The sequence below is a fragment of the Rhinolophus ferrumequinum genome, chromosome 28, assembly GCF_004115265.2.
Source record: "Rhinolophus ferrumequinum isolate MPI-CBG mRhiFer1 chromosome 28, mRhiFer1_v1.p, whole genome shotgun sequence".
In the NCBI taxonomy this organism is placed as follows: domain Eukaryota; kingdom Metazoa; phylum Chordata; class Mammalia; order Chiroptera; family Rhinolophidae; genus Rhinolophus; species Rhinolophus ferrumequinum.
In genome coordinates this window covers 6,744,421-6,770,099 of record NC_046311.1, presented here as the reverse complement: position 1 = coordinate 6,770,099, position 25,679 = coordinate 6,744,421, and the positions used below count along the sequence as shown (strand labels likewise).

The 25,679-nt window shown below is 43.7% G+C and overlaps 1 protein-coding gene across 17 annotated transcripts in view; it reads left to right on the top strand.

Moving 5' to 3' along the window:
• AKAP13 (A-kinase anchoring protein 13) overlaps positions 1-25,679 on the top strand; it is a 309,763-nt gene that overhangs the window by 265,253 nt on the left and 18,831 nt on the right. For 15 of the 17 annotated variants that reach the window (XM_033100202.1, XM_033100201.1, XM_033100203.1 and 12 more), the window contains 10 exons: positions 1,344-1,518; positions 12,151-12,218; positions 14,284-14,350; positions 18,270-18,405; positions 19,792-19,904; positions 20,514-20,666; positions 21,243-21,493; positions 23,879-24,004; positions 24,120-24,237; positions 24,874-25,122. In XM_033100202.1, coding sequence (XP_032956093.1) covers positions 1,344-1,518; positions 12,151-12,218; positions 14,284-14,350; positions 18,270-18,405; positions 19,792-19,904; positions 20,514-20,666; positions 21,243-21,493; positions 23,879-24,004; positions 24,120-24,237; positions 24,874-25,122 — 1,456 coding nt within the window. The remainder of the gene's footprint in view (positions 1-1,343; positions 1,519-12,150; positions 12,219-14,283; positions 14,351-18,269; positions 18,406-19,791; positions 19,905-20,513; positions 20,667-21,242; positions 21,494-23,878; positions 24,005-24,119; positions 24,238-24,873; positions 25,123-25,679) is intronic. The other 2 variants (XM_033100193.1, XM_033100191.1) reach the window with 2 other exon arrangements.

The window sequence follows — 25,679 nt, the reverse complement described above, 5'->3', positions numbered from 1 at the left end:
ACCTGGCTCTTAATTCCAGCTTGGGTAATTATTAGTGTGGCCTCAAATACGTACAGTAGTAAGCATCTCTACGCCTAAGTCTCCTCAGATGTCAAATGGAGATAATAACTAATACTTACGTCATGGGAGTGTTAGGAGAAAATACATGTTAAATTGCTTATGACAATGCTTGGCACATAGAAACTGTTCAAATGTTTAGCCAGTATTTGTCATCTTTCTCTTTCCAGTTATAAAATGGAAAGCATGATGCCCACGATACTTATTTCACAGTTGTCAAATTGGATGAAATCATATGTAAAAGGCATCGATTCAGAATGTACAGCATTTATTTAGTAGTGGTCATGACCACTGATTTTGGGGTACCCGTTGTCAAGGCATTTGTTTAGATAATAATCATAGTAGTATATTCCCCAGAAAGTGGGTACCCCACAGTTAGTGACTATGGCAGCTGCTAAGTGCATTCTTCCTACCTCGATGAATTGTAGTTCATAGTTCAGTTGGTTTGAAAGGAAGTTACTCAGTTGATATTGATGAACCAGCTGATGGTCTGCCTAACAGTGCTTCTGGACCTTTTCTGAAGAGCACAGCTGGCCCACGGCCGTAGCCTCCTAAGAGTAGGGTGCCCCTGGAATGTCCCTGACTGATTTAGCTATTTTATTAAGAATCTAGCACTCCTCACTATTTATTAAGCTTTCAGAGTTTCTCCTTCCCCCAATTTGAAAATTGGGCCCCAGTTACTATGAACCTTGCAATTCTTATTAGTGAAAACTGAACCTATGTATGCGGGGAGTACTTAATATTTCCGGCTAGAGTAAGGGAGGAAACCTCAAGAGCCGAGCCCTCACCTGGGATGTGTGAGGGGTGCACGGAAGTCAGAGGAACCCCAGTAACTTGTATGCTTCCTAGTCATCGTTCCTCCCCCGCAGGCTGGTCCCAGAATTGCCACCATCCTTTCTTCCGCTCCCATCTGCAGCTGGCCCTAAACCATTTCTTGCTGTCTGTGTGGGCTGTGCTGTGGCTTCCGGAGAACCCTCGGCAGCCCAGGCACCCCTTCTCCAGCATGAGAAGCCTGCTCCCAGTGTTGTTCTTTGGTCATTGTGTGAGTCGCTAAAGGAACCACTGAACAAGCCGCCGACAGCACTGCTGTGCCGGCCAAGCCTTCCCGTGCTTTGTCTCACGTAGCCCGACTACTCGCCAGTTAATAAAAACAAAATTGCCCAGGACAGTGCTCCTAACGTTTGTCCAAAGCATTTGCCAACCACCATCAACCGCACGCCATCTGGGTTGCCCAGGTAAAGGGAAGGCCTTCTAATGTGCAGTTAACTGTTTCTTTTCTTTGGCAGGAAAAGGAAAAAGAGAAAGAGAAAGTGAAGGAGAAGGAGAAAGATTCTAAAGAGAAGGAGAAGGACAAGAAGATTCTCAATGGCCACTCTTTCAGCTCCATTCCTGTCGTGGGTCCCATCAGCTGCAGCCAGTGTACGAAGGCCTTCACCACCAAAGATGCCTACACTTGTGCAAGTAAGAGACATGCTTCTTTGTAAGGTGGGAACTGTCTTGGCTCAGGAAAGCTCCTTTCTCCTTTCCTGGCCATCCCACCCCTTATCTGTTCCTTGTTTATATGGAGAAGTCGCCCTTTTTATGTCTTTCTTAACACATTGAAGACCTAGAACATAGAGCCTATATGGTTTTTCAGGCAGCCCTGATATCAGACATTCTGTTCTATTGTCCTTAAGTCACTGCCTAGCCCAGAAATCTGTGTCAGAATCAAAACAATTCTGTAGCCTCAACCCCTGAAACTACCCAGCATTCCCTTGTCAGGGCATGTTTGCTCAGTTTTCATTGTGGTACTTTGGTATAAGCGTTGGCCGTTTACTGGCATCGAGTCGTGGAGACAGCCCGGGACAATACATTTGCGTGCAGAGATGAGGGTCTATATTGACCTGTTGCTGACCTGCTTCAAACCACTTTCAAGCCAAGTCTGTTATCTGAGCATGGGTCCTGGTTTCGATAAGATACCCACCAGTCCAAGAGGTCAGCTAACTGTTTCTGTCAAGAACCAGATAGCGGATATCTTAGACTTTGTGGCCACCCCTGCTGAACCTGCCGTTTTAGTGCAGAAGCAGGCCTACGTAAACCGATGAGCAAGGCTGTACTCCAGTCAAACTTCAGGTACGGACAGTGAAATTAGAATTTCATGTAATCGTCATGTGCCACGCAATATTACTCTTGTTTTTTTCAACCATTTAAAACTGCAAAACCATTGGTAGCTCATGGACCAGATTTGGCCCACGGGCCATCAGTTGTAGACCCCTGCTCCAAGACACGATGTCTGAACATTGTGCTCTTCCACCGATAGGAAATAATCATACTTGTAACACGCACCAAGGTACGTCAGGGAGGCTGCTCGCGCTCAGAAGTGGCCAGTCTGGAGGTCAGTCACCCAGAGCGCTGAGGTGGTTACCATCCCGTTATACCTGCAACCAGCTCGGACGAAATAGTCACGACTTCAGACTCCACGAAGCACTTCTCAGCCCATCATGTCCTGACATTGCCTTGTTTTCAGTCATTGTGTGGAGTATCGCCTTATGTAGAGCTTACCAAAAATAGTGATTGAAATGTGAAAATTTTAAGTTTATTTGAGCAGATTCAAAGTTACTGCAATAATAGTTTCCACTCACTTGCTTTCTTGGACAGAAGTTACAGCTAACACATAGCCCACAGCCTTTCTTATCCACGTTGTGACTTGTTAAGTGACTGGCTTTATCACTCACATTCTCGTAAAATGACTTTTATGGATTATATTATACTCCAAATGTTGTCTGTAGCCCTATTTGCTTTACTGTCTGATTTTTACAAAAGAAAACCTCACGGGCTCTCATCTAAATCTTCATGCATCTTTGTGGGCAGATATCACACATTTTTGCCCTACTTCCTGTGTAACTTACCAGCAAAATGAGTAGTCACCACATACGTATGCACATCTGTCATTAAAACATGTTGAGCCTTCTCACACGGGGGATATATGTTTAACATAAAAATTACATATGTGTCCTGTATTAGACTTACAGAGAGCTCATTGTAGGGCTAAGAGAAGGCAGATTTGCCATTTTCTTGTTTGCTGGTTAGTGATTAGTTTTAATATTGTTATTAATTCTTGCTGCCGTAGAGCCATCGTTTCTTTGCAGGAATTTGTGTAAGTCTCTTTTTCATTTTATAGTTGAAGATAGATATAACCCATAAGCTCAGTTAATTGAGCACCTGTAAATTTCCATTCATCACGGCGTGCTGAAAGTGAACAATGAGGAACGTTGCCACCTCCACACATCCCTAACCCACTTTCCAGGTACCTCCTCTTCCCTCTGGAAACCTGCAGCGTCACATATAAAGGGGATGCTTCCCTTCATATGTGACGTAAAGGCTGAGTGAGGCACCAGTATGTCGGTCTTATATTAACTCCATATTATATTAGTCTCCCTGTTAACTCCATTTCTCCTTAAGTCAATATGAAAGAGCTGTAAAATTTTCCTCCCGTCTTCCAAAGAGTCACTCTGTGCACCCTACCTGCAGGGTGCCCGTTCGCCCGTGTGGTCTTGGAGGAAAATAGGGAGGCAGCGTATTTCTTGATTGGCAATATGAAGCTGATATTAAAGGCACTTCATTGGTAAAGCATACTGAACATCTGCTTTCTGCTATGAAACGTAAAAATGTTCGATGAAATGGATTCTTTTAAAAAATTCATACATAACTGAGCCTGCAGAAAGGGAAATCCCTGAGGGGACTCACAGAGCAATAAAGAGCACCCCCCTTGCCTGGGGACCGGATAGGTGGCTTCAGGGCACACGGTGAGAGCTGGAACCTCCATGCTGAAGGGCCCAGGAGAACCCCACCCTTGCTGGCCCTTCAGAAGCAGCATGGGAATTTACCCTCACCTAAGACCCTGAATGAGAATTCTGTATCATATACGGATCTGGGGTCCAACTTTACACCATCTGTATGTACTGGAACCCCAAGCTATGGAATTTTCTCTAGAGGTTTAATGCAATCGCAATCTGCGAATGATGAATCCCTGAGGGACCCCAGCTGATCACATACAGAACTGCATTACACAGTCTGTTTGACACAACAGGGTATCTGGAGGTTCCCACAGGAGGAAAACAGTCCTCTAAAGCTAAGGCTGAGCTTACCAAAAAAAAACCAGAAACAAAATCCATAGAGACCAGGTAAGGAAGTAAGCCACCGTGAGGAAGAGTTAGTAGATGCACAGAAGAAAGGACATTGAGAATTAGCAAACAGTTAAAATGAATAGACTCCCTCATGAAAGATTACAACATACAACTAGGGGGTAGATTTGAGAAACACCTGAACAAAACTTTAGGAATAAAAGTAGGTCCTTGAAGGATCTTGGAGATTTTTCAAATATTTCAGTATTCTGTGTCATTCGTGGATTGTTGTGATTTATATTTGTCTATAAAAGAGGAAATGGCTTTCCCTGTGTAATCTGCTTTAGTAAGAGGAGAGCTGGGTGAATATTCTAGGAAATCTTGATAACTTCAGATGGGATTTATTTTTTACATTTAACTGTCAGTTTCTTATATAAATGAAGATAAGTGATGTGATAAGTGCTAAGTACTGCAGCGGTATTTAGCACCTCTCACATCACATAATTTTTTTCTTATTAGTGGTTGGAATAATGAGAGGCACTTTTCACAAGTTTTATACAGTGGCTTATAAAAAGAATTCTCAAAGTACAATCTTTGGTACTTGCTCATTGCAGCATTATCATGTGGAAAAATTAAAAGGAACTAAATATTCATAAAAATACAATTTATTAGCTGGAATATTGGGCTGATACTAATAAGAACAGGACAGATCAAGGATTGGCGAAATGTTTTGTAAAGAAACTGATGGGAAGTTTGTTGGGCTTTGTAAGACGTCAGGTCTTTGTTGGGACTGCTCAACCCTGCCCTGGTTGCAGGAAAGCGACCCGAGACAAGACATACAAAGTGCACATAAAAACTTTACAAAGTTCCCGTAAAACTGTCTTCACAAAATGAGGTGGGCTGGATTTGGCCCACAGACCGTAGTTTGCCAGCCGCTGGGACTAGACCTGTGGGTACAAACAGGTCACCAAGCCATTTGGATGAGATGCAAGGGCCGTAAATAGAACTGTATGCGTGATCCCAATTTATAAAAAATAAGTCAACAGTAATTATTTATGTAAATATACAAGACTGTCTAAAAGGATGTACACCAAGCTGTTAATTTGAAGAAAGCGATTAGGAGAGGAGAGATTACTCAGTTTTTATTTTGTGCTTTTGTGTTGTTTGAATTTTTAAAGACTGTCTTTATATATGTTTGAGTAAAAACAAAAATGTCAGTCTTGGATCACTGACAGTTTCAAAGGTTTTTCTGATTATTTGTCAGCTGGTCTCTGATGAAAGAGCAAAATGTTAATATTTGATTCAAGAATTTAATGGACAAAGAGCAGAATTATTACTGGAAAACAATCAGCTTGACAAAAGACATAAGAAGAGTTGCTCTATAGCTGTTACTGGTAGCACAGCTTGAATAAGAAGCAGTACAGTCAGTTCCACCAGCTCTCAATCTTGAATTGTGATGTATTTATTACCGGGAGGTTTAGGAAGGAAAGAGATGGAAAATCTCTTTTGAAGACCCAAAGAATCTTTTTCTGTGTTTTCTGTAGAGCACAATAGGTTTAAGACTCTCATTTATGGTTATAGTGAACGGATGAGTCTTGTCTGTGACTAGTTCCAGACAACTTTTCAATTTAAATTCAGGTTGGAAAAAGTTGGCTAGTTTATGTTTGTGTGTTTCGTCTTAGCCATTAATTTTTGTATATGCATTATTTCTAAGTTGAAACAGTTGAATTGTACTTTCCTTGGTTTTATTAAGTGTTAGTCTACACTGGACTGTAATGGCTTCCAGTTAAACCTGACACTGGCATATGACTGATTTGTCAGACAGCAAAATTGTGCTCTATAATGTATGAGAAGGCATCTCTCTTAACCACAGGCCTCCTACACCCGTTCTTGTTTGCTTGATACCTCTTCCTGTTAAACATACATAGAAGTGTTCTTTCACTGGACTTCCTCCGTGATGAAGCAGAAGCTAGGGTGCCACGCACTGATACTGCTTATGCTGTCAGTGTAGTGGGTGCTATGTCCCCCCCCCACCCCGAAGAGGGGCCCTGGGGTACCTCTTGGAAATGTCTGTGGCCCAAGGATACCAGAGCAGCACGTGGAGAATCACTTGTGTAGGGTCTGGTCCTGATCAGGAGAACCTACATGTAGGAGGTTTGAGACTCGTAGACTGGAACTTCTGTGTAGTAATTAAATCGTCTAATAGGTGGGGCACTGGTTTTTAGGATGTGTTTTGTGGAAGTGGTGTTTTGGAAGTTCCTCCAATTTTTTAGTTTATATACATTTTAAAGTAATTTTCAACCTGCATAAAAAGAAATATATATGCTCAAAGGTGGAATCAAATTTTAACACCAACATATTAACTTGAGCTGTCGGCTTACCTGTTTGGTTTTTTTCCTTCCATCTCTAGCTGAAGAATATAATGTGATTGCAAGGCAAGCCATTTAAAAAAAAAAAAAAAAAAAAAAAAGCTAATATTTGTGCCTACTTATCTTTTTGAATGAAGATACTCTCTGTTATATGTGCAAAACTAAATACAGAAATAGAAATAAATTAGATGCTGAGGTAGATATGTGAATTGGAAGTATATGTACCTCAGATTGCTCATTTTTGGATCCATCAAAACAACTTCATTGTTCTAATTTACTGACTTTAAAAGTGAATGTTAAAATTTTAAGTCAAAAATCTACACTAAGTATTTTATATACTCGATGGCACACGATACAAGACTTTTATTTCATTCAAGACTTTTTACAAAGAAAACCAGTGAAATAGCAAATTAGCTAACACGTAATTCTGTGCCACGTGTTTACAAGTAGGATGGGACTTCTTTGGTTTGACTTGTAAATTTTAATATTAAGTCGCCCAAGGAGCCTATTTCTTCTGGAAGCAAATTATTTCATGGTGTGCATTGCGTCGTTGGTAGAATCTTCTCTGCTTAGAGTGTCAGTCTGGGTCAGTGACTGGCCTAACATCCTGTGCCAGCGGCTCTTTGGTTTACACTACGCTTGATCTACCTAAAATGTCACAAGCTATCTTAATTGTACCTGCTCAGCAAAAACAAGGAAAAAGAGTGCATGTTTTTGAAGTTTAAACTGAAAGAACCAGACAGCAAAAAGGAAGTTGAATAGGGCCTTACTGTTCCCCATTTGTGTACGTAAGGGTCAGAAATACGTTTTAAATTTGCATACCACCCCACCTCAGAAACAGACGCGGCCCTCCTCAGCTGTGCTTTGCACTCGGCTCCATAGTAGTGTTGAAGTAAGCTCAGCACTCAGTGGTGGCATTCAGGTTTGTGTATGACAGTGTGCAGCCTGCCACTTCCAGAAGAAGAGCGGGGGAATCAGAGCCTGAAAGGAAAAGAACAATGTGTAGTCATCTTCCGAAAGGAGCAAAGTAATAAAGTGGCTGATTCTCTTCAGCTTCCTGAACCACAGAGCCTGCAATGAGGATTTGTGTGTATGAAGCACCATCTGTTACCTTGGCAGGAAGTGGAAAATATGAGTAATTTGGGAACTCAGAATCTTGTTTCCCTTCCCTCCATCCCCTGTCACGTTGAGGATCTTCCCAGTAGTCTCAGGAAATGTAGCATCCCTCCAGCTAATCATTTACCTCCCAAGGAACTCTTATGCTCTTAGCTGCCCCTTTGGTTGAACGTAACTCTGTTGTTGACCCCTGAGCCTCTTCCCCCACGTGGCTGCTCAGGCACTTATCACTCGTGGTTTAGAAAGACCAGGCACATGGTCCATCATGATGTGTTACGATGGCCAATACTGATTTGCGCCTGTCTTCCAATGTCTCTCGTCACTTTAATATATCTTCCTGCAGGCAAATACTGAGATTCAGCAGGATAGAGTGTTTGAAAGCAAACCCATATCTCTTGACTGCACAGGAATCATAATCATGGGGGAGAGCTGAGTCCCGTTTGGGGACTTAGGTGGAATGGTCACGATCCCGGGCAGTAGGAACAGCCAGGAGCAAAGCCTCCATGTAGGTCCTTGCAGCCTGCTCCTGGGGTGGGGGAAAAAACAAACCAGAACAGTGAAAGCAAAGACTCAAGTGCCTTGTCAGGACTCCTTCAAAATAATTTAATTTAGAAGAAACCTGGCAGGGTTTGGTTTTCTTTGGTTTTGTTTTTTCTCTGCCCAAACGCTTTTGACTCTTGTAGGAGCAGGTCACTTTAATGGGGAAAGGAAAGGAGTGTCTTTCCAGTTCTTCCTTTCTCAGTTATGTAACGCTTCCCTTGAGTAATCAGCTGTTCTTTCCAGCTCCACAAACGTTGTGGTCTCTGGAATGCTTACGGAGTCCTCAGAGTAAGCGATCTGTTAAGCTTGGGTTTTTGCATCTGGCCAGTGGTTCTGTTTTGTTTGCTTTAAACAGATGTAAAATGATATTGAGATTATTGTTGATTTATTTTCTGTTGTGTTAGCAGCTTCTGAGTACTTTTGCGGTAGGTTGTTTCTCTTGATTGAAAAAATAAACAAGTAGAGCAGCTGCACTGTAAGTAGGAAACATAAGGGTTTAGAAATGTGTGTGATGGTTGGCTTTTGCTTTGGGTTTTACCCGGAAAGGCAGCTCTTGAGATAGATGTTTTCTGACATTCAGAGCTCACTGCTTATAGGAGATAGTAAAATACTTATAATTGATTAAAGAAAAGAAGTTTGTTGTGTGGGGAAAAGGAAGATGAAAGAAGAGCCTAATCAATAAAGTCAATTCTTACTCAAGCCCAGCACTTGGCATTCCGTTTTATTTTTGTTCATTTTCGTTACGAAAACGACTGTTAAGTGAGCACTTCGGCTAAGGTGATTTGACTCTTTTTTGTGGCTTTCCTCTTGTCCTGTACATCTGCACTGTGGTTATTACACCAGCTACCAAGAACGTCTTATGGGACTTCGAGTCTGAGCTCTATCTCTGCAGTCCAGGTAGTGTCTCATGCTTCCCGAAGACATTTCACAAGAAGTTGCAGAAAGAATTCTGGAGCATGTATTTCTAAGTGGCTCCTGTGTATGTGGTTTTTTGTTGTTTGTTTTCTTGTAGTTTGCTTGGTTAGGGCTGAAGTGACGGGAAGAAGTTGCACTTTTCTGTCCTTCCATAAGGTCACCCCTCACCCTGCTGTGTCTTTAAGAAGGATCACAGATTTTTCCTGGGTCGGTGTTGCCTCTCAGCTCTGTGGCCGTGAGCAGAGTAGTCAAAACTTTTCAGCGTGTATCCTAATGATGACTGAAGGATTGGAAGTTCTCTTATTCGGAGTGCTGACTGTATAGAGCTCAACTCAGGGAGGCGAAGTTCCTGTAGCCGGCAGTCCTCGTCTATTCACGTCCGTTCCCTCTGGCCGGGCCACTCCCGTCACCCTTCTGCAAAGCTGCTTTTCCTTAAGTTGGTCTCGCTGACGAGTGCTTTTACTTTTCTGATGAAAGAGAACGAATGTATAGTAGATAGCAGTTCACCAAAGATTTGAGTTTTTTGATGATGGCAGAGGTTAAAGGAAAAAAAAAAAAATGCAGCAAAAGATAGATGATAGTTCCCAGTCGTGTGGGTTTTCCTTCGTATTCTTTTGTCTGGTGCCTCCTTGTAGTGACAAAAGAAGTTGAAGTCTGGCTTGTTTGCTTTTAAGTCCAGAGGAATCTAATTAGCAGTCAGCTCTGTTCCCATAAACCACTCAGCCAAGACCTTTATGAAGAACTTTGAAAAATGAAGGCATATTGCTTATTGCTATTAGGAAGTCTTTTTTTTTTTTTCCCCCATAATAAAATAAAAGGCCAGATAATTCTTTGCTGTCCCTAACAACATGGCGTGGCTTGTGGCAGGGAGCTTGAAAATATGTTAGATTTGTCTTTGATTCTTGTGCTCTTGGTAATTGTCTATTTTCCAAAAGAGAATAAGGTTTAACCTCATGACTTTGGCTGATGTCAGTGGGGCCAAAGATTGTCAGTCACCCACGCACACCACTAAAGCCATCGCCATGAACCAAGGCCAGGATAACTTGGTCACAACTTGAGTGGTTTTCAAGTAGGTACTTGAGTTTGTTAAGCAGACGTCCACGCAAACTATTTATCACTGGGGCTCGTGACCGTATTATAGAGCATATTAAAATTTCAACTGGGTTGTAGGTTAGGGGACATGTCTCCGTTAACTAAAAACAAGTGAATTTGTGTGAAAAGGTGTTTACTAAGCAGCACAGTTTAAATACCATGTCTGCTCTTGTGATTCATCCATTGGAGTTGTCTTTTAAATCTCAAACACTGGCCTGAGAACTTGAATTTGCTGACGTCTGTTTAAAAGCAATAGCACCACTCCCTCAGAAACTGCCAATGCGTATTTATCTGCAGGGTGACGGAAGTCATTGGGAAGAAAGAAACAATGCAGCTTGGCTCCAAGTTCTGTCCACAGTGTGCTAGTGGGTCATTTTTACAGATCAGAGTTAGTGGTACGTTCCCACGCAAATCCACCACCTCCTGTGTTGCCCACAGATACCTAAAATGTTACCGGTGTTCATTAAAACAAAGGAGAAAATGCACTTTGTGACTGGACTGGAAGACAACCGTTCCAGAATCACAGACAGAAAGAACGTGAGGGGAAACGTGGCCCCTCCTTTCATTTTGCAGACGAGGAGACCGGGCCCTACAGAGGAGGGACTTGCATAGTCACGTGAACTACTCAGCAGAGCCAGGACCCAAATCTGATTTAGTTACAGCTGTACTTATATCCCTTCTAGTGTTAATAAGACCACGTACTGTAATCAAGGTTATGTCGGGGCACTTGGCTGGAGGTAAAATAGACATCGGTCTAACACACATTGCACAGGTGCCATGAGCCAGGCGCTGTGCTAGAGACTTAATCGAAGATCCAGCAGTGGTTGAAGGCTGTCTGCCTGGAGGAGCGCTCAGTGGAGGAGAAAACCGTAGGGTAATGACAGTGCAGTGTGGCTGTGGCATTAGGTAAGAGCCCTGGGGACCAAGTAGGCATCGCAGGAGTCACTGCTGAGAAAGGAGTGGGCAGGCCTTTGGGGTCTGGCATCCTGGCCGTGTCCGTTCTTGCAGCCTCCCCTCCCCATCACCACTCCTTTCACACACACCCCACCCACACGTGTGAGCTGACAGCTGCTTGGCCCGTCCTGAGCGAGTCGATACTGGCAGGAATGGCGGTGCGCCCGCCGTGCGTATTGGGCCTTGCTGTCTCGTGAAGGGGATCGGGTTGGTTTTCTTAGGGAGCCTCTTCCTGGAGAGGCAGTTGTCCTTGGGCATCCCCACAGATAGACGTTCTGTTTGTTTCTGTTTCACTCTGGTAGTTCTGTATTGTGACTTCATAGCAGCAGAGAGAGCGGCTGGCGCCCTGGCGAGGCACGGAGGGCTGGGTCTCCACGGCAGTGGCCCTGGTCCGGAAGGGGCGGGAAACAGGTGTGCGACAAAAGCGGGGCCTTGCGAATGAGCGCCTCTGCTTTGCCTTTCAGGAAGTCTCCCGCTTTCTTTTGAGTCAGGGCTCCCAGAGGGCCTCCAGATCCTTCTAACGACCTTCCTTCTGTGGCTCTTGGCTCAGGGTGGGTGGCAAAAAGCCCAGGGTAGATAAGACCCAAAGTAAAGGGATAAACAGGTAGATTTTTCAGCTTCACACTCTACCTTTGACACAGACATCCATGTTTTCCAGCCCCCGGTACGGGCTTTATATCTGGGTTTATTTGTGACTTAAATCACATATTGGCGGCAGGCACTTCTGGTTTTACTTTTAGTAGCCTCTCAGCTTCCTGCCTGAGAAGTTCTAGACTTCTCGTTTTTGTTAATCAGAAATCTGCTCTTGTTTCTTTTCCTCCAAGTGACATCACATGCCAGCTCCCTAGAAGAGGACTGCAGTCTGTGATTTCTTAGTCACATTCTCACATGTGGGCGACTTCACTTGGAAATCCATAGGCTGTGGTGGCAGCGTAAAGTCAGAATCTGGGATCTACTTACTTTGTTAACGTCGCCTTGGTTTTTGTTTTTTGCTTTCTTTTCAGATTGCAGTGCTTTTGTCCACAAAGGCTGTAGAGAAAGTCTGGCCTCCTGTGCAAAGGTCAAAATGAAGGTAAGCTGTTTCTGGCGAAACCAATAAAATCCTGAGTCGGGAGACTTCAGGTTGTAGTTTTAGTTTATTTTAATCACTTGGTATCAACTTTGAGACCAAAATAACCAAAACATAATTTTTCTCTGAAGTGATCAGTTCTCTTCTTCACACGGAAATGTTTTCAGAACTTTTCCATATTAAATATGCATTTCTCTTGGATTTTAATATCTTTGTGTTGCTGTTAAAGTGGTTTTCTTGTTAACCATGTCTGCAGACTTCCTGCTATTCATTCAGGACCATGAGTGCAGCAGGTGGAAGTGGGCCGGGGGGGTAGGGTTAGACACAGCTTGTCTGGCAACACTCCTCTCACAGGGAACTTACAGATGGTTCCGGTCAGATGACACAAGACTAGGAAGTGCCAGCTGTATGGTGGCATCTACTCAGCATGCATGCTCTGTAATATGCACGGCTTCTCAGGTGGCCCTTACAAAACAGTATGGGTTTGGGGGCATACCTTTTAGGTAGCCTGTGTGTTCTCGTCACCCAGAAATGTCTTTTTGTTCCTTGTTAGAGGAGCAGTCTCCAGCTACGTCTGCACAGACGCTCGGCGTGTTATAACCAGACGCATTTATCTAAGGCAATGGCCCCAAACTTGAGTGAGCGTCGGAATCACCTCCAGGGCTTGTTAACGGACAACTTCCTGTGCCCCCTCCCCAGAGGTTCAGATTCTGGGGGATGGCCCAGGAATCTGCATTTCTGATAAGATCCCAGATGACGATGCTGGTTCGGGTACCACCCTTTGAGAAGCACTGAACTGGTGTAACGCTGACAAACTTCTGGGCGCTGCACGTCAATTTTGTTTGGATCGTGAAGTTGTTTTTTTTTTTTAATTTGACTTAATGCATTCATTTAAAAATCATATTTTATATCAATTTGGATTTCTAATTTCTCCTGAAAAATTGGAAGAGCTCACAGCCCTGGTATTTCCCCGTACCCAGCATTCCCAAAACGCACCTTGCTCTTTTTCCTTTTTTCCACAGTGTTTATCACCTCAGAGGCTGTATTTCACAGTCTGTATGTGTTTGTTACACCTGTTTTTTTATGGTCTGTACCTTCCCCCACTAGCATGCCAGCACAGACTTGCCAAACCATCTGAAGTCAGGAATGTTTGCTCCAGTGTTGGTCCTGAGCACCTAGAAAGGTGCTTAAATGTTGGAGGAATGGATGATGGCAAGTGATCACCAGCTGAGGCTGAGCACCCACTGCCTCCTTCAGGCGGGATGTACAAGTTCTAGATTGTCATTCTGCCCCACGCCCACCACCACAACTTGCTTCTGTCGTTTGTTGCCTGCCGGACCCCATAGGGTTTGAGTTTGTGATCTCTGATAAGATTTACTGGTATCGTGAATGGACTAGGTTTGATAGAAAGATAATGAGATATGGCATACTCCCATAGAAGAGAATAGAACCTGAAAAGGGGAGTCCGCTTTTAAATTGGAAGTGACCCGTTTTCACTGATGCGTTATCTCAGACTAATTGTTTCCATCGGTAACTTGTCACACAATGTTTCTGTTATATGCTACAACAAAAGCTTTAACTAAAAATAGCCCTTTACCTAAGAACTATTTAGCGCCTTACACATGCTAGTCACTGCAGAAATAGAAATGAAAAACGCACGGGTGCAAGTATTAAGGGACCAGCCTGATTGTGGGGAAAATGGACAAGCAGATGCTGACCACAAATGAGGAGAGAACTGTGTGGATTCTGAGGGGAGCCAGTCACTGCCTCGGGTGCGGCGATGCTACAGCTGAGGGGTTTGGTCTTAGACAAGGTGATACTCACGGGGTCTTGAAGTAGAAGAACGGCGTTCCTGAAGGGGAGAGCAATCCAGGCAGAAACAAGCCCTTGTGGAATGAGTGCTTGGCAGGGTCAGAGGCCAAGCCAGCGGGGGTGACAGGCTGGGACATAGGACGGTGAGCGGCAGAGAAGGAGCGACTGGCTCTCTTTCTGCTCCGGGCTTCTTGAAACTTGCCAGAAGATAAACTGTAGATGCAGTCTTCACGTGTTTCTTTTCTTTTCCTTTCAGCAGCCCAAAGGGAGCCTTCAGGCACATGACACATCCTCCCTGCCCACGGTCATTATGAGAAACAAGTGTAAGTAGCCCGGCCCACCTCTCGTAATTCCTTTCCATGCTCTGGTTCGGGACTTAAGCGTACTTTTGTCTTATGCACTTCTTATTAGTCAAGATAGGAATACCCGCTTTGTGGTAAGTCAGAGAAGGCTGCAGGTTCATTGCCTGAAAGCTCAACACTCCACCCTCCGAGTCTCGGAAGGTGTCTGGTTGCTGTGTGTATTTGCTGAAGAGGCAGCATCTCGGGCCTGCGTGTTTCAGCAGGTGACGGGATCTTCAGTGAGCTGACAGTTATACTTGCTTTAAGTGCCTCCCAGCTCCATGCACCAATGGAGACCTGGCTTATTAAACTTCCTTATAAACTGTGAAGTTATATAAATCTTTTTCTCCCCCCAAGGATTTCACGTTGGCCACAAAATTGAGCCAATTACCCTCTCTCATTCACATCAAACTTTCTTTATCAGTCTGTGCAAGTCTCCGCTTGGTTTTACTTAATACTTTTCCCTTTTCATTCTCTACTCCCCGTCTCATTCTGTTCCCCTTTCAGCACCCGCTGTAGTGTATTTAAGGTAAATCTTCCTGATCTGTCATATCTTCAGTCATACATGTATCTCTGAAAATAGTTCTTATTGTTTTGTGTGTTGAATTTTAATTAGATGATATGACATACTAGTCCGTTCTGCTTTTTGTCTCTCACTACCATTCTGAGATGGATGCACATTGTAATACGTAAGCTGTTGTTTCAGACCGCTGCTGCGTGGTCTCCTTTGCTAAACATACAGCACGTTTCGATTCCCAGTTCCCACAAAGACTAAGTTGTTGCCCACTGCGGTCGTACTTAATGCAGTAATGAGTATCCTCTTAACTGTCTGTGCGGGAACCTGTATGAGACTTACCCTGAGGCAGTGTTTTCCAAGTGGATTAATTAGAAGTGCGAATTCTTGAGCCCCAGACCTACTATGTCAGAGACTCCAGAGGCAGAGTGCAGCGACCTGTGTTTTATTTAGTAGCCTCTCCCGGTGGTTCTGATCCACTCTCAAGCTTGAGAACCACTGCTCTGGCCAGGCACATCTCAGCTGTGCTTCACAGATGTTGCATTTTTTTACAAATTGAGGGCAAGACCCTTTGCCAACAAAAGGATTACAACTTGGCTTGTATTGTGATAACTCACTTGATTGTGGTGGTCTGGACCTGAACCGGCAGTATCTGCCTGGTCTGTGGTTACCTAATTGCTCTGAGTAAATCCGGGTTGCTCCAGGATGGCCGTACCAGTCTATACACCCACAGGGGAGTGGCAGTTCCCTTGCAATACATTGCGTCCGGTTATTACCAGTTTTTGCGCGTAGATGACTGAAGAAGTTCTGCCAGACTGACACCCACTTTAATCAGTGACCCAGCCCATTCCATGGTTTGACAAGTCTAATCTTCCTTAAGCTCTTTTTCCGTGACATTATCCCTTGTTTCCGAAACCTGTGTTCTTTCACATTAGATGGAATAACATCTTTTTAAAAATACCTGTTCATGCCAGGTTCCTGAGGTGTATTCTCTGACGCCCACAAGTATTCTTATTCCTACTTTACCCCATTGAGGCAGCACTTTGGTTAAGAGTTCAGGTTGGGGACTCAACTTGCGTGGGTTTGAGTCGCAGCACCTCCGCTTAATAGCTGTATAACCTTGGACATTTACTAGACGCCCCCGTCCCTCATTTTCCTCCTCTGAAAGGATGGAACAGTGTCAGCGGGTGGTGGTCAGGTTTAAGTGGGATCAGACCTTCAAAGTGCTTAGTAGTTGGCTTCCTTACGTGTTAGCATGTGCTGCTCCTGCTAACATCACAAAGAAGGAAACAGGCTCAGAGATAGGATATAACCTGAGAAGAGTATATGGGTTGGTTTCAAACAGGGAAAGCTGCTTTTTTCCGCCTCCCCTCTGCCGCCTTGTAGGGACAAGCCGTTGTTTATAACCTGTGCCGTACGTGCACGACGAGAACCTCATCCTGCTTCTCCCGCCTTCTCAGCCATCCCTCATGTAGTCCTGCTTCCTCTTCTATGTGTGTCCTTTTTCCTACACGGTCATTTCTGCCTTCCTGCACTCACTGCTCATCAGAGTGTCCTCGTTTCCACCCGACCTATCCACGTGCTCACCATTATTCAGAAGCCAGTGATTTTTCCTCAGTCAGGCTTGATCTTCTGAAGATGTGCTCCAGCCTCTTGAACACTTGAGCTTTTTCCCATTTCTTTCAGTTGCCCTTGGTCTCTTAGGCCAGCGCCCCCATCTCGTCCTCCCTGTGTGCTTCCTGCGGGGCAGTCTGGTGTTGTAGTGCCGCATGTTTCTGGTGTTTTGTTGTATCACCTTTTTCTGAATAGAATTTGACTTGGAAATGAATGAGGTTATGGGTTTTTGTTAAGTCAGAAACATCCTGAAATGCTGTGAAGTCATAACCGTTGCCCCCATCTCATTTCCTTTAGCTCCTGACACTCCTGGGGATGGACTGGTAATGCAGCTCATGTCTGAGCCAGGATCTCAGTTACCAAAGAAAAGTAATTTTCTATCCAAATGCCTGTGTGACCACTTGAGTATACCATTAGAACTCCCAAGATCCTCTTTGGTCGTGTTCAGGAGAAATACGCAGTATGGGAACAAATGAGCTATGTGTCATTAAGCCTGGCATTTTCCTCATCTGCAAATGAAAGAAATTGGTCAAAATCTGTTTTTGAACAGTGTGCAGAAGAACTAGTCAGGGAGGTGTACAATGTGCAGACCCTCAGGCCCCGCCCCCAAAGGACAGTAGGGATGGGAATTTGCATATCTGACAGGCAGCTCAGGTGTTTCTTAGATGTTTCTCCCCAAGAACGCAGACCTCGCAGACCTCGGTTATCTCAGGTTCCTTTCATCATTGTGGTTCTTTTAATCATATTGTATTTTATTTTATTTTGAATTAGTTTAAAATTTTAAACATGTAATACTTTCACATGATACTTTTTTTTTCAGGTTTGGAATTGTTATTACTATACAGGTTTAGACATTTTTAGTTACTGAATTGACACAGTGTTTATGAATCAAAGCAACTATAGGATTTGTTTATGTTCACAGAAGTCCACACACTGCCTGAGTCTTCTCTCAGAGGCAGAGCAGGGACTTTCCTCACCACATATATTTTAAAGGAATGGTGGGAGACAAAAATACAGAGGTTTTCTTATAAGATCTTATGAGGCTTTCTTGTTTTACGTACATCTTTTAAGTTTTTACACGTTATACATTGCATACTTTTCTCAGACTTCTTTTTTTCACCTACCACTATGTATTAGAGATTTCCTGTCGGTGTAATTTCACCCCATTGACTTTAGATTCTTTGTTCTCATTGTCTAATTTCCATCCCACTGCACAGGTGATCATTCTTTTTAGTTTTATATTTATCTTCTTCAAGATTCTTTATTAAAAATAAAGCAAATACCAATTTGGATTATTAATTCTTCTTTTTTTAATTGTGAACGATAGTCTGTTTTGCCCGTTCTTTTCTACACCTTGATTTTTTTCTCCCCGTTAATGTATTATCGTAGAGATCTGTGTCAGTTGATGGAGAGTGTCCTCCTTTGTTTTAAAGCAACAGAGTATTCTATTAATTGGTCTTCCTTTGATGTTTATTTGTGTTGTTTCCAGTCTTTTGCTTTCATCAACAATGTTGCATTGAATACTTTGGACATATGTCATTTCAAACAGATACAAGTATATCTTATCCTAAAAATGGAATTACTGAATCGAAGGGTAGAGACATTGACAATGTCAATAAATATTGCCAGGTTATCCTACATAGAGTTTTTGTAACCATTTATGCTCCCCGGCCAAATCTCCTCTAAAGTACTTTGCTTGTTGTTGGCATTCGTCAGATGAATCAGTGCTAGAGGCATGGGCAGTGATGCTTCGGTGCCCTTTCTTTTTTACAGCCTCCCAGCCCAAGGAGCGCCCTCGATCTGCAGTGCTCCTGGCTGATGAAACCACTGCTGCCCCCATGTTTGCTAACAGACGGTCGCAGCAGAGTGTCTCGCTCTCGAAAAGTGTCTCCATACAGAACATTGCTGGGTAAGTGGGGATTTAAAGATAGCACAGTGGAACATCTGTGTGACAAGAGCATAATGATCATATCGTTGGGCAAAAAGATGCTTTTAAGAAGGAAAAAAAACAGACAAAATAATGGGTTGTTGCACAGCCAAGTGGTACAGACAAGGAGAGTGAGGATTATATTTTGATGCATCTCATGGACCTCATTTTGTAAGATGGATCCCTTGTAATCGCCAGGTTGTCCTTCGCTTTTGTATGTGAATCAGCTCCGCTTTTAAAGACCCGGAGTTTAAAAGGATGGGTTTTATTTTTAGATCAAAATCTGAAGTGGAACTAGGAAAGAAAAAAAAAGATGCTTTATTTCTGAATTTTTAGTTGCAACCACTTACATTTTCAGATGTCACACTGTTCTATATGTCAGATGAACCTGATTTTTTTTTTTTTTTAATCTGTTTCCCGTCCTTGCCTCTTGACTCTTAGTCAGTTTCATGGGAGTGACGAATGGGCCAATTATAACCTTTAGGTTTCCGCTCCCTCTTTTGCACTGGGTTCCTTTTGTGGTCCCCCAGACGGTTGAGGCCTTGGCTGTCACATGGTTACAGGGCTGGTGATGTTCCCTGCCTTCCCATGAAGTCGAGAAGTCACCTGAAGTACGGGACTCAGAACTTCTCTGGCATCTCTTAACCGAGGCTGGAGGAAAATTCTTAACTCAAGGATGCAAATCTCCTTTGGTCTGTCTTTTCTAACCTCTGTACTGAATTATGTGTCCTCCTAAAACAAACAAACAAGCAAACAAAAAATACAACTTTTAAGTGTTTTATCTTTGTACTGTCATTTTTCAAAGGCCTTCTTTTCAAAGTTGTGTTATCAAAATTTGTTTATATTACGACTTTTTACAGTTGGTCTTTAAATGTAAAGTTTTAAATGACTCTGGCTTGCATTGGTGTCATAGTACAAACATTTACCACAAACACCTACTGTGTTAGCTGATGAGTTGAGGTCAAGAAAGCAAAAGAATCCAGTTTATTGGAAGTGCTTGGTCTGTTGCTATTAAGGGAATGAGTGGGGTGCAATGTAGTGGTTAGATGATGAGTTTCAAACAGAGAAATTTCTTACATATATTGTGTATACAGCTTGAGGGAAAGAGTTCTTGCTACCTCTCATTAAAAAACAAAAAAAATCCAGGGCTGGGAAAGTTGGAGCTGGCAATGATATTAAAATGTCTTCACCTTTCATTAATAGTTCTTGTTGCATGTTGCTGGGTTCCTAACGTAAGTAATTTGTCGGCAATCATTGTAGTACGTACAGCCAGCTGTCCTTATAGAGGTTTTCAGGTATTCATTTAAGAAAAGCAAACCCTGGCTCATCCGAATGTATTTGACAGTAAGTGCTGCCTTTTGTCCCCAGAGTTGGCAACGATGAGAACCTATCAAACACCTGGAAATTCCTGTCACATTCAACAGACTCACTCAATAAAATCGTCAAGGTCAATGAGTCAGCAGAATCACTTACGGATGAGGGTAAGAGGAAGTTATGGTCTATACTTCATTTTCTGTAGAAACTCTGTGCCGTTACCTAGAATGCAAGCATCAGTGCAATAATAGTGCCTGCCTCTTGCTTTCTCCTGTAGAGGTTCTCTATATTGTCCGTAGAGCATCAAATGGCTTTATCATAAGTCGGTAATCAGATTTATCCAGTTGTTAGACAGCTGTCCATTGAAAAGATAGACGTCTGTGATTTTAACGTGGTCATACTCGAGCACAGAGGCTTTTTCTTACCTTAGACTTTCGTACACGTTCAATTCTAGCTCTCTTGGCACAGTTATAAGCCAAGTAAATAAAGTTAGCAGGTCCCTTCCAGTTCCTACTTCACGTAGGAATCATGTCTTAATCACGTTTGACTTGTGCGATGTTTGTCACTCTTAGCCAAAGCTCTGAATGTAGAGCGTGTCACTCCCAAACAGGAAATGATTCTTTTCTCGTCCTGGAATATGGTTCTATGAGTATCTCCTGTACTAAGGCACAGTGTTTGTGTCTTAGGAAATGACCACCCCGAGGAAAGTCCAGCGTAGGCTTTTTAGAGGTCAGAGACCTAAGATTGTGATGCTGATTTTTTTTTGCTATTTTGAGGAGTAGGTACAGACATGAATGAAGGACAACTAATGGGAGACTTTGAGATTGAATCCAAACAGCTAGAAGCAGAGTCCTGGAGTCGCATAGTAGACAGCAAGTTTCTGAAACAGCAGAAGAAAGATGTGATCAAGCGGCAAGAAGTGATCTATGGTGAGATTCTTCCTCTGCTCGGCTAGCGTTCGATGTGCCTCGTCCTGCATTTTTCAATCGGGTGACTTATTGGGCTGTGGAGGGTCAATCGTCAAGTGTGTCGCAGCTTAAAGATTTGCTTTAAAACTTCAAGGTCTAGAGACATGATCTTATTTCTATCTTTTTCTCTCTCTTTAAAAGTATTTTCTTTAATTGTATTGAACATTTTATTTAACATGAATACTTATGCAGTAGACCTTAAAGAAGAACTCCTGTGACAGTACAGTTGGATTCCTGTACTACGCTAGGAATTAAGCACTAGGCACAAGTCATTTCTAGGAAGAAGGAAACACAGTCAATTCTGAAAGGTTTGGATTCCAAAGAAGGTCAATTTGGAAACCACCAAAGAGTAAGGGACTCCAGTAGGCCAGTCCTGCGAGTAGGTCACATGAAAAATAGAGGAAGAAGATAAAAATGCTTTAGGGAAAAGACAGCTCTTCCAAATGGGGTCCATGTTTGTGCCCAGTAGCTTTCCGGCTACTGAGGCGAGTCCTCTTGCCTGAGTGTTCCCGACCTTCGGCTTTGTCCCCCGTTCAGAGCTGATGCAGACGGAGCTCCACCACGTCCGCACGCTCAAGATCATGAGCGACGTGTACAGCCGGGGGATGATGACGGACCTGCTCTTCGAGCAGCAGATGGTGGAGAAGCTGTTCCCCTGTTTGGACGAGCTGATCAGTATCCATAGCCAGTTCTTCCAGAGGATCCTGGAGCGGAAGAAGGAGTCGCTGGTGGATAAAATTGAGAAGAACTTTCTTATCAGGAGGATTGGGGATGTGCTTGTAAACCAGGTGAGCCAGGGGCAAGAGCGAAGCTTTCACACCTTCTGTCCCACTTACTGTCTTGGGGAGCTGAGGCAAGTTGTTCGATCTCCCTGAGCCTCGATTTCCTTTTCTGTAAACGAGGACTGGATTTTCTCTCCTAATAGGATTTTTAAAGGTTAAAAGCAATGTTTACATAACGTACCTGACATACCTGGCAAATACTCAATAAAAGGCAGTTTTTGTTCTCCTCAGAGTCTATACCAGCAGAAACACTGTCATTTAAGAAATCACAAAGCATATGTTGGAAGTCCCAACTTCCCCTTCTGCCTCAAATCAAAAGGAGCTCATTTACCTGAAAACCACGTGGGCATAGAAAATCGAATAAGAAACTATCTATAAAATAGCTCATGAATGTGACTTACTGATATTTTCATCAAGGTGTGGTATGGTTTCAGTTCTACTCCAAAGACAGTGTGGCTAACGATTTAATGCTTTTGGACGTGTTTGTCACAGTTTTTAATGTTTCTTTTTAAAATGTTGTTTTTTTAATGTTGCTAATAGGATCTTACCAGGCAGAGGCACATAACGTCACATCTGACTAGCTCCTTTTCCCCAGCAAATCTCTGCCTCAGTGTAGAAGCGGAGGCGTAACTGCTGGAGCATTTGCCTAATAATTGGAGATTTAGTCCTTGTATTCTTGAGCCTGTACTGCTCGCCTCATTCATTCATACATTTTTCAAGTATTCACTGGGCAGCTACTAAATACCAGGTGGAACCACTAAGATAGATATGCCTTCGACCTCTGCCTCATGGAACTCACGTTCTGGAAGTCAAAACAGGCATGTTATGAAATAAATGCAAACATAGTGTGGTCAGTGCTTTAACACATATTCAGGGCCTCAGAGTGGGAGTGGTCAGCTCTCCAGGTGAGGAGCTGTCTTCCCCAAACAGCCCCTCTCCCAGATGTTTTCCACATCTGTCTCTGCCCTCAGACCCGCACAGGGAAGCTCATGAAGGTTGGCTTGTAGTGTTTGTAGCTTCTTGCATGTGTGCCCATCCTCCAGTAAGTTCTTTGCTAGTGGGATTCGTATCTTAGCCCCATGGTGTGCCAGTGCTGGAATCTCCTTTTTTGGGCACACGCTTTATGACAGGAACAGGTCACTTCAAACCTCTCTGCTTCAGCTTTTCTGTGGGGAAAGAGGAAAAGGAAAAGCTCCCCGGAACCCTTTTTCCAGTGTTTTGCTAAGGCTCAGCCCGTGTTGCCTCCAGAGATTTTAGTGCAGAGTCAGCCGGTGCTCAGTATGTGACATGTGCTCCGTGCAGCCGCTCCGCCGTCTGCCCCACGTGAGCGTGTCTGCAGATGAGCCGTTGCCATCCCACGTGTCTGGGAATGATTTAAGGGCCGTGCAGCATTGTTAGGGCTGCCGGCCTGAGCCAAGGAAGGTAAACAGGCCCCTGGGTCGTGCTGGCTGTTTCTGATGCCTTTCTCACTTACCACAGTGACATTTGTAAGACCGACTAGCGCATGAAAAACTTCCAGTGAGTGTCCTTGTTTTATTACTAGGTTTGTGACAAGTATTAGCAGAAGTTACATTCTACAGACTAGAACATTCCTTATGTGCACAGTACATAGGTATTTGTGTTTACTGTTTTTTTTAATATAAACAGTTTATTGAAATGTAATTCACATGCCTTCGAGTCCACCCTTTTTTTATTATTATTAGTTTCAGGTGCACAAAACAATGTGATAGTTATACATTTACCACTTATATCCCTCACACAGTGACAACCCCCCTCCCCCCATCCACGAAAGTGTACAATTTAGTGGTTTTTAGTATATTCACAGAATGGCGCAACCGTTACCACCATCAGTCTTAGAACATTTTTATCATCCCACCAACAGCTGTCACAGCCCTTGGCAGCCACTAATCTGCTTTCTGTCTCTGTGGATTTGCCTGTTCTGGACATTCTGTAGGAAAAGAATAAAACAAGGTTCATTAGTATTATAGCACGTGTGAAATCAGTATTTTGTTCCTTTTTGTGGCTGATTAATATTTCATCGTACATCTACGCCACATTTTATTCATCCATTTATCCTTTGATGGACATTTGGGTTATTTCCACTTTGGGGCTATTATGAATAACAAACATTCGTATACAAGTGTTTATGTGGACAGATCTTTTTATGTCTAGGAGTGGAACTGCTGAGTTATTCGGTAACTCTTTATTCCACTTTTTGAGGAACGGCCAGGCTGTATTCCAAAGCTGCTGCCTCATTTCAGTCTTCTGGGGGAATTTATAAGGAAGCACTCCTGGGTTTTACAAAGAGACTGGCACCTTTGTACAAAATGGGAATGCATGTTTAATTAGCACCTGAGTTACTGCCTGACTTCTGTTCTCTTCGCCCTGCAGTTTTCAGGTGAGAACGCAGAACGCTTAAAGAAGACGTACGGCAAGTTTTGTGGGCATCACAACCAGTCTGTGAATTACTTCAAGGACCTCTATACCAAGGATAAACGTTTCCAGGCCTTTGTGAAGGTGCTGTGGTAACACGTGACAGTCCCGCCATTGTCCAGAGCGCGTGTCCCCCGCTCCCCGCGTCGGTCTTCGTCTTTCCTCAGGCAGCTGCTGACGGTCCTTGTGTCTCTTGCAGAAGAAGATGAGCAGTTCGGTGGTGAGGAGGCTCGGCATCCCGGAGTGCATCTTGCTGGTAACGCAGCGGATCACTAAATACCCCGTTTTATTCCAGAGGATACTGCAGTGTACCAAAGGTGAGTCTCCTGTCTCTCCTCGGCCTCGCGTGCCTGCGCGCTGTCTCCGGTGTGCCCGAGTGTCCTGGAGACCATAGCAGATGGCTTCCTGCTCTGGGGGGTCCAAGAGGTCCTGGGTTTCATCCTAAAGACTTTCCCTGAGGGCAAACTTGAAATTTTGTGTCACCAGCCTTAGGGCAGATGATAGCAAGGGGACGGAACCACTTACTGATCCCCTCAGGAGGCCCCGTGACCTCAACGGCCTCTCCCATATCACTCACCGGGAAGAGAACTGCCACCAGTTCTCCCGTAAGTGCTAGAATTGCTGCTGTTTCTCATTCAGTCAGTACTTGTAGTTTCTCTCTTGGCTGCCCTTCTCCTAGCCAGTTACACCAAAGATCACGTAAAACAAAGACGTAAAGAAAGAACTCGGTGCTCCTCTCCCTCCCTCCCTAAACATGTTTGGTTCCTTCTCCTTGAGAACATAGCATATAATTGCATGTGATCTGTGTCACTGAAAACATCCAACGTGGTTTAGAATGAACCTTACGCCCTCCGATGTGTTGGCTTTGGCCTGAGATCATGCCCGCAGAGGGGCAGTGACGCCCCTTCTCTGTGGGAGAGGACCCATTGAAAACAACTCTCTTTCCTTCCAAGACAATGGCGCGGAGCAGGATGACCTGGCGCAGTCCCTGAGTCTAGTGAAGGATGTGATCGGGGCTGTGGACAGCAAAGTGGCGAGTTACGAAAAGAAAGTGCGTCTCAACGAGATTTACACCAAGACAGACAGCAAGTCGATCATGAGGATGAAGAGCGGTCAGATGTTTGCCAAGGAGGACCTGAAGCGGAAGAAGCTGGTGCGGGACGGGAGTGTGTTTTTGAAGAACGCAGCAGGCAGGTTGAAAGGTAAGGCTCCCGTTTGCCCTGTGTCTGAGCGGTGACGGAGGACAGTGGGTGACGGGCATCCAAAGATGTCTTAGAAATTCACCACCAGGTTTTTCATAAGGAGCCTACCCTTGTCCACGCATCACACAGGAACAGCCATCATGTGATTGTTCTGAATCTTGAATCAAAATCTGGTTTGAGATATTTTATAAAAATCGTATAAAATACAGTAAGTTACCAAGGAAATAATGCAGTCAGGGAAAATGGTGGGGGGAAATGTAAAAACGAAGCAAAGGGTAAGATTAATACAAAAATGCAGCTGTTACAGAAGACGTATTTCTCTACTAGAGATAGGCAACAAGTTTGGGATTGGGGTCTCTGCTGAAAGTTCCATGAAGAGAAACCCCATCAGTTAGTTCACAGTCTGTGAGATTAAAAATACGTACATCACTTGTTCTCAGTAGATATTGGAAGAATTTTCAGCTCCTGAGACTTTAGAAATGTAAGTTAACTCACATCAACCAGATTCGTTCAACTTGATGATATTCATAGCTCTTATCTTTCTCTAAGCAAGAGAG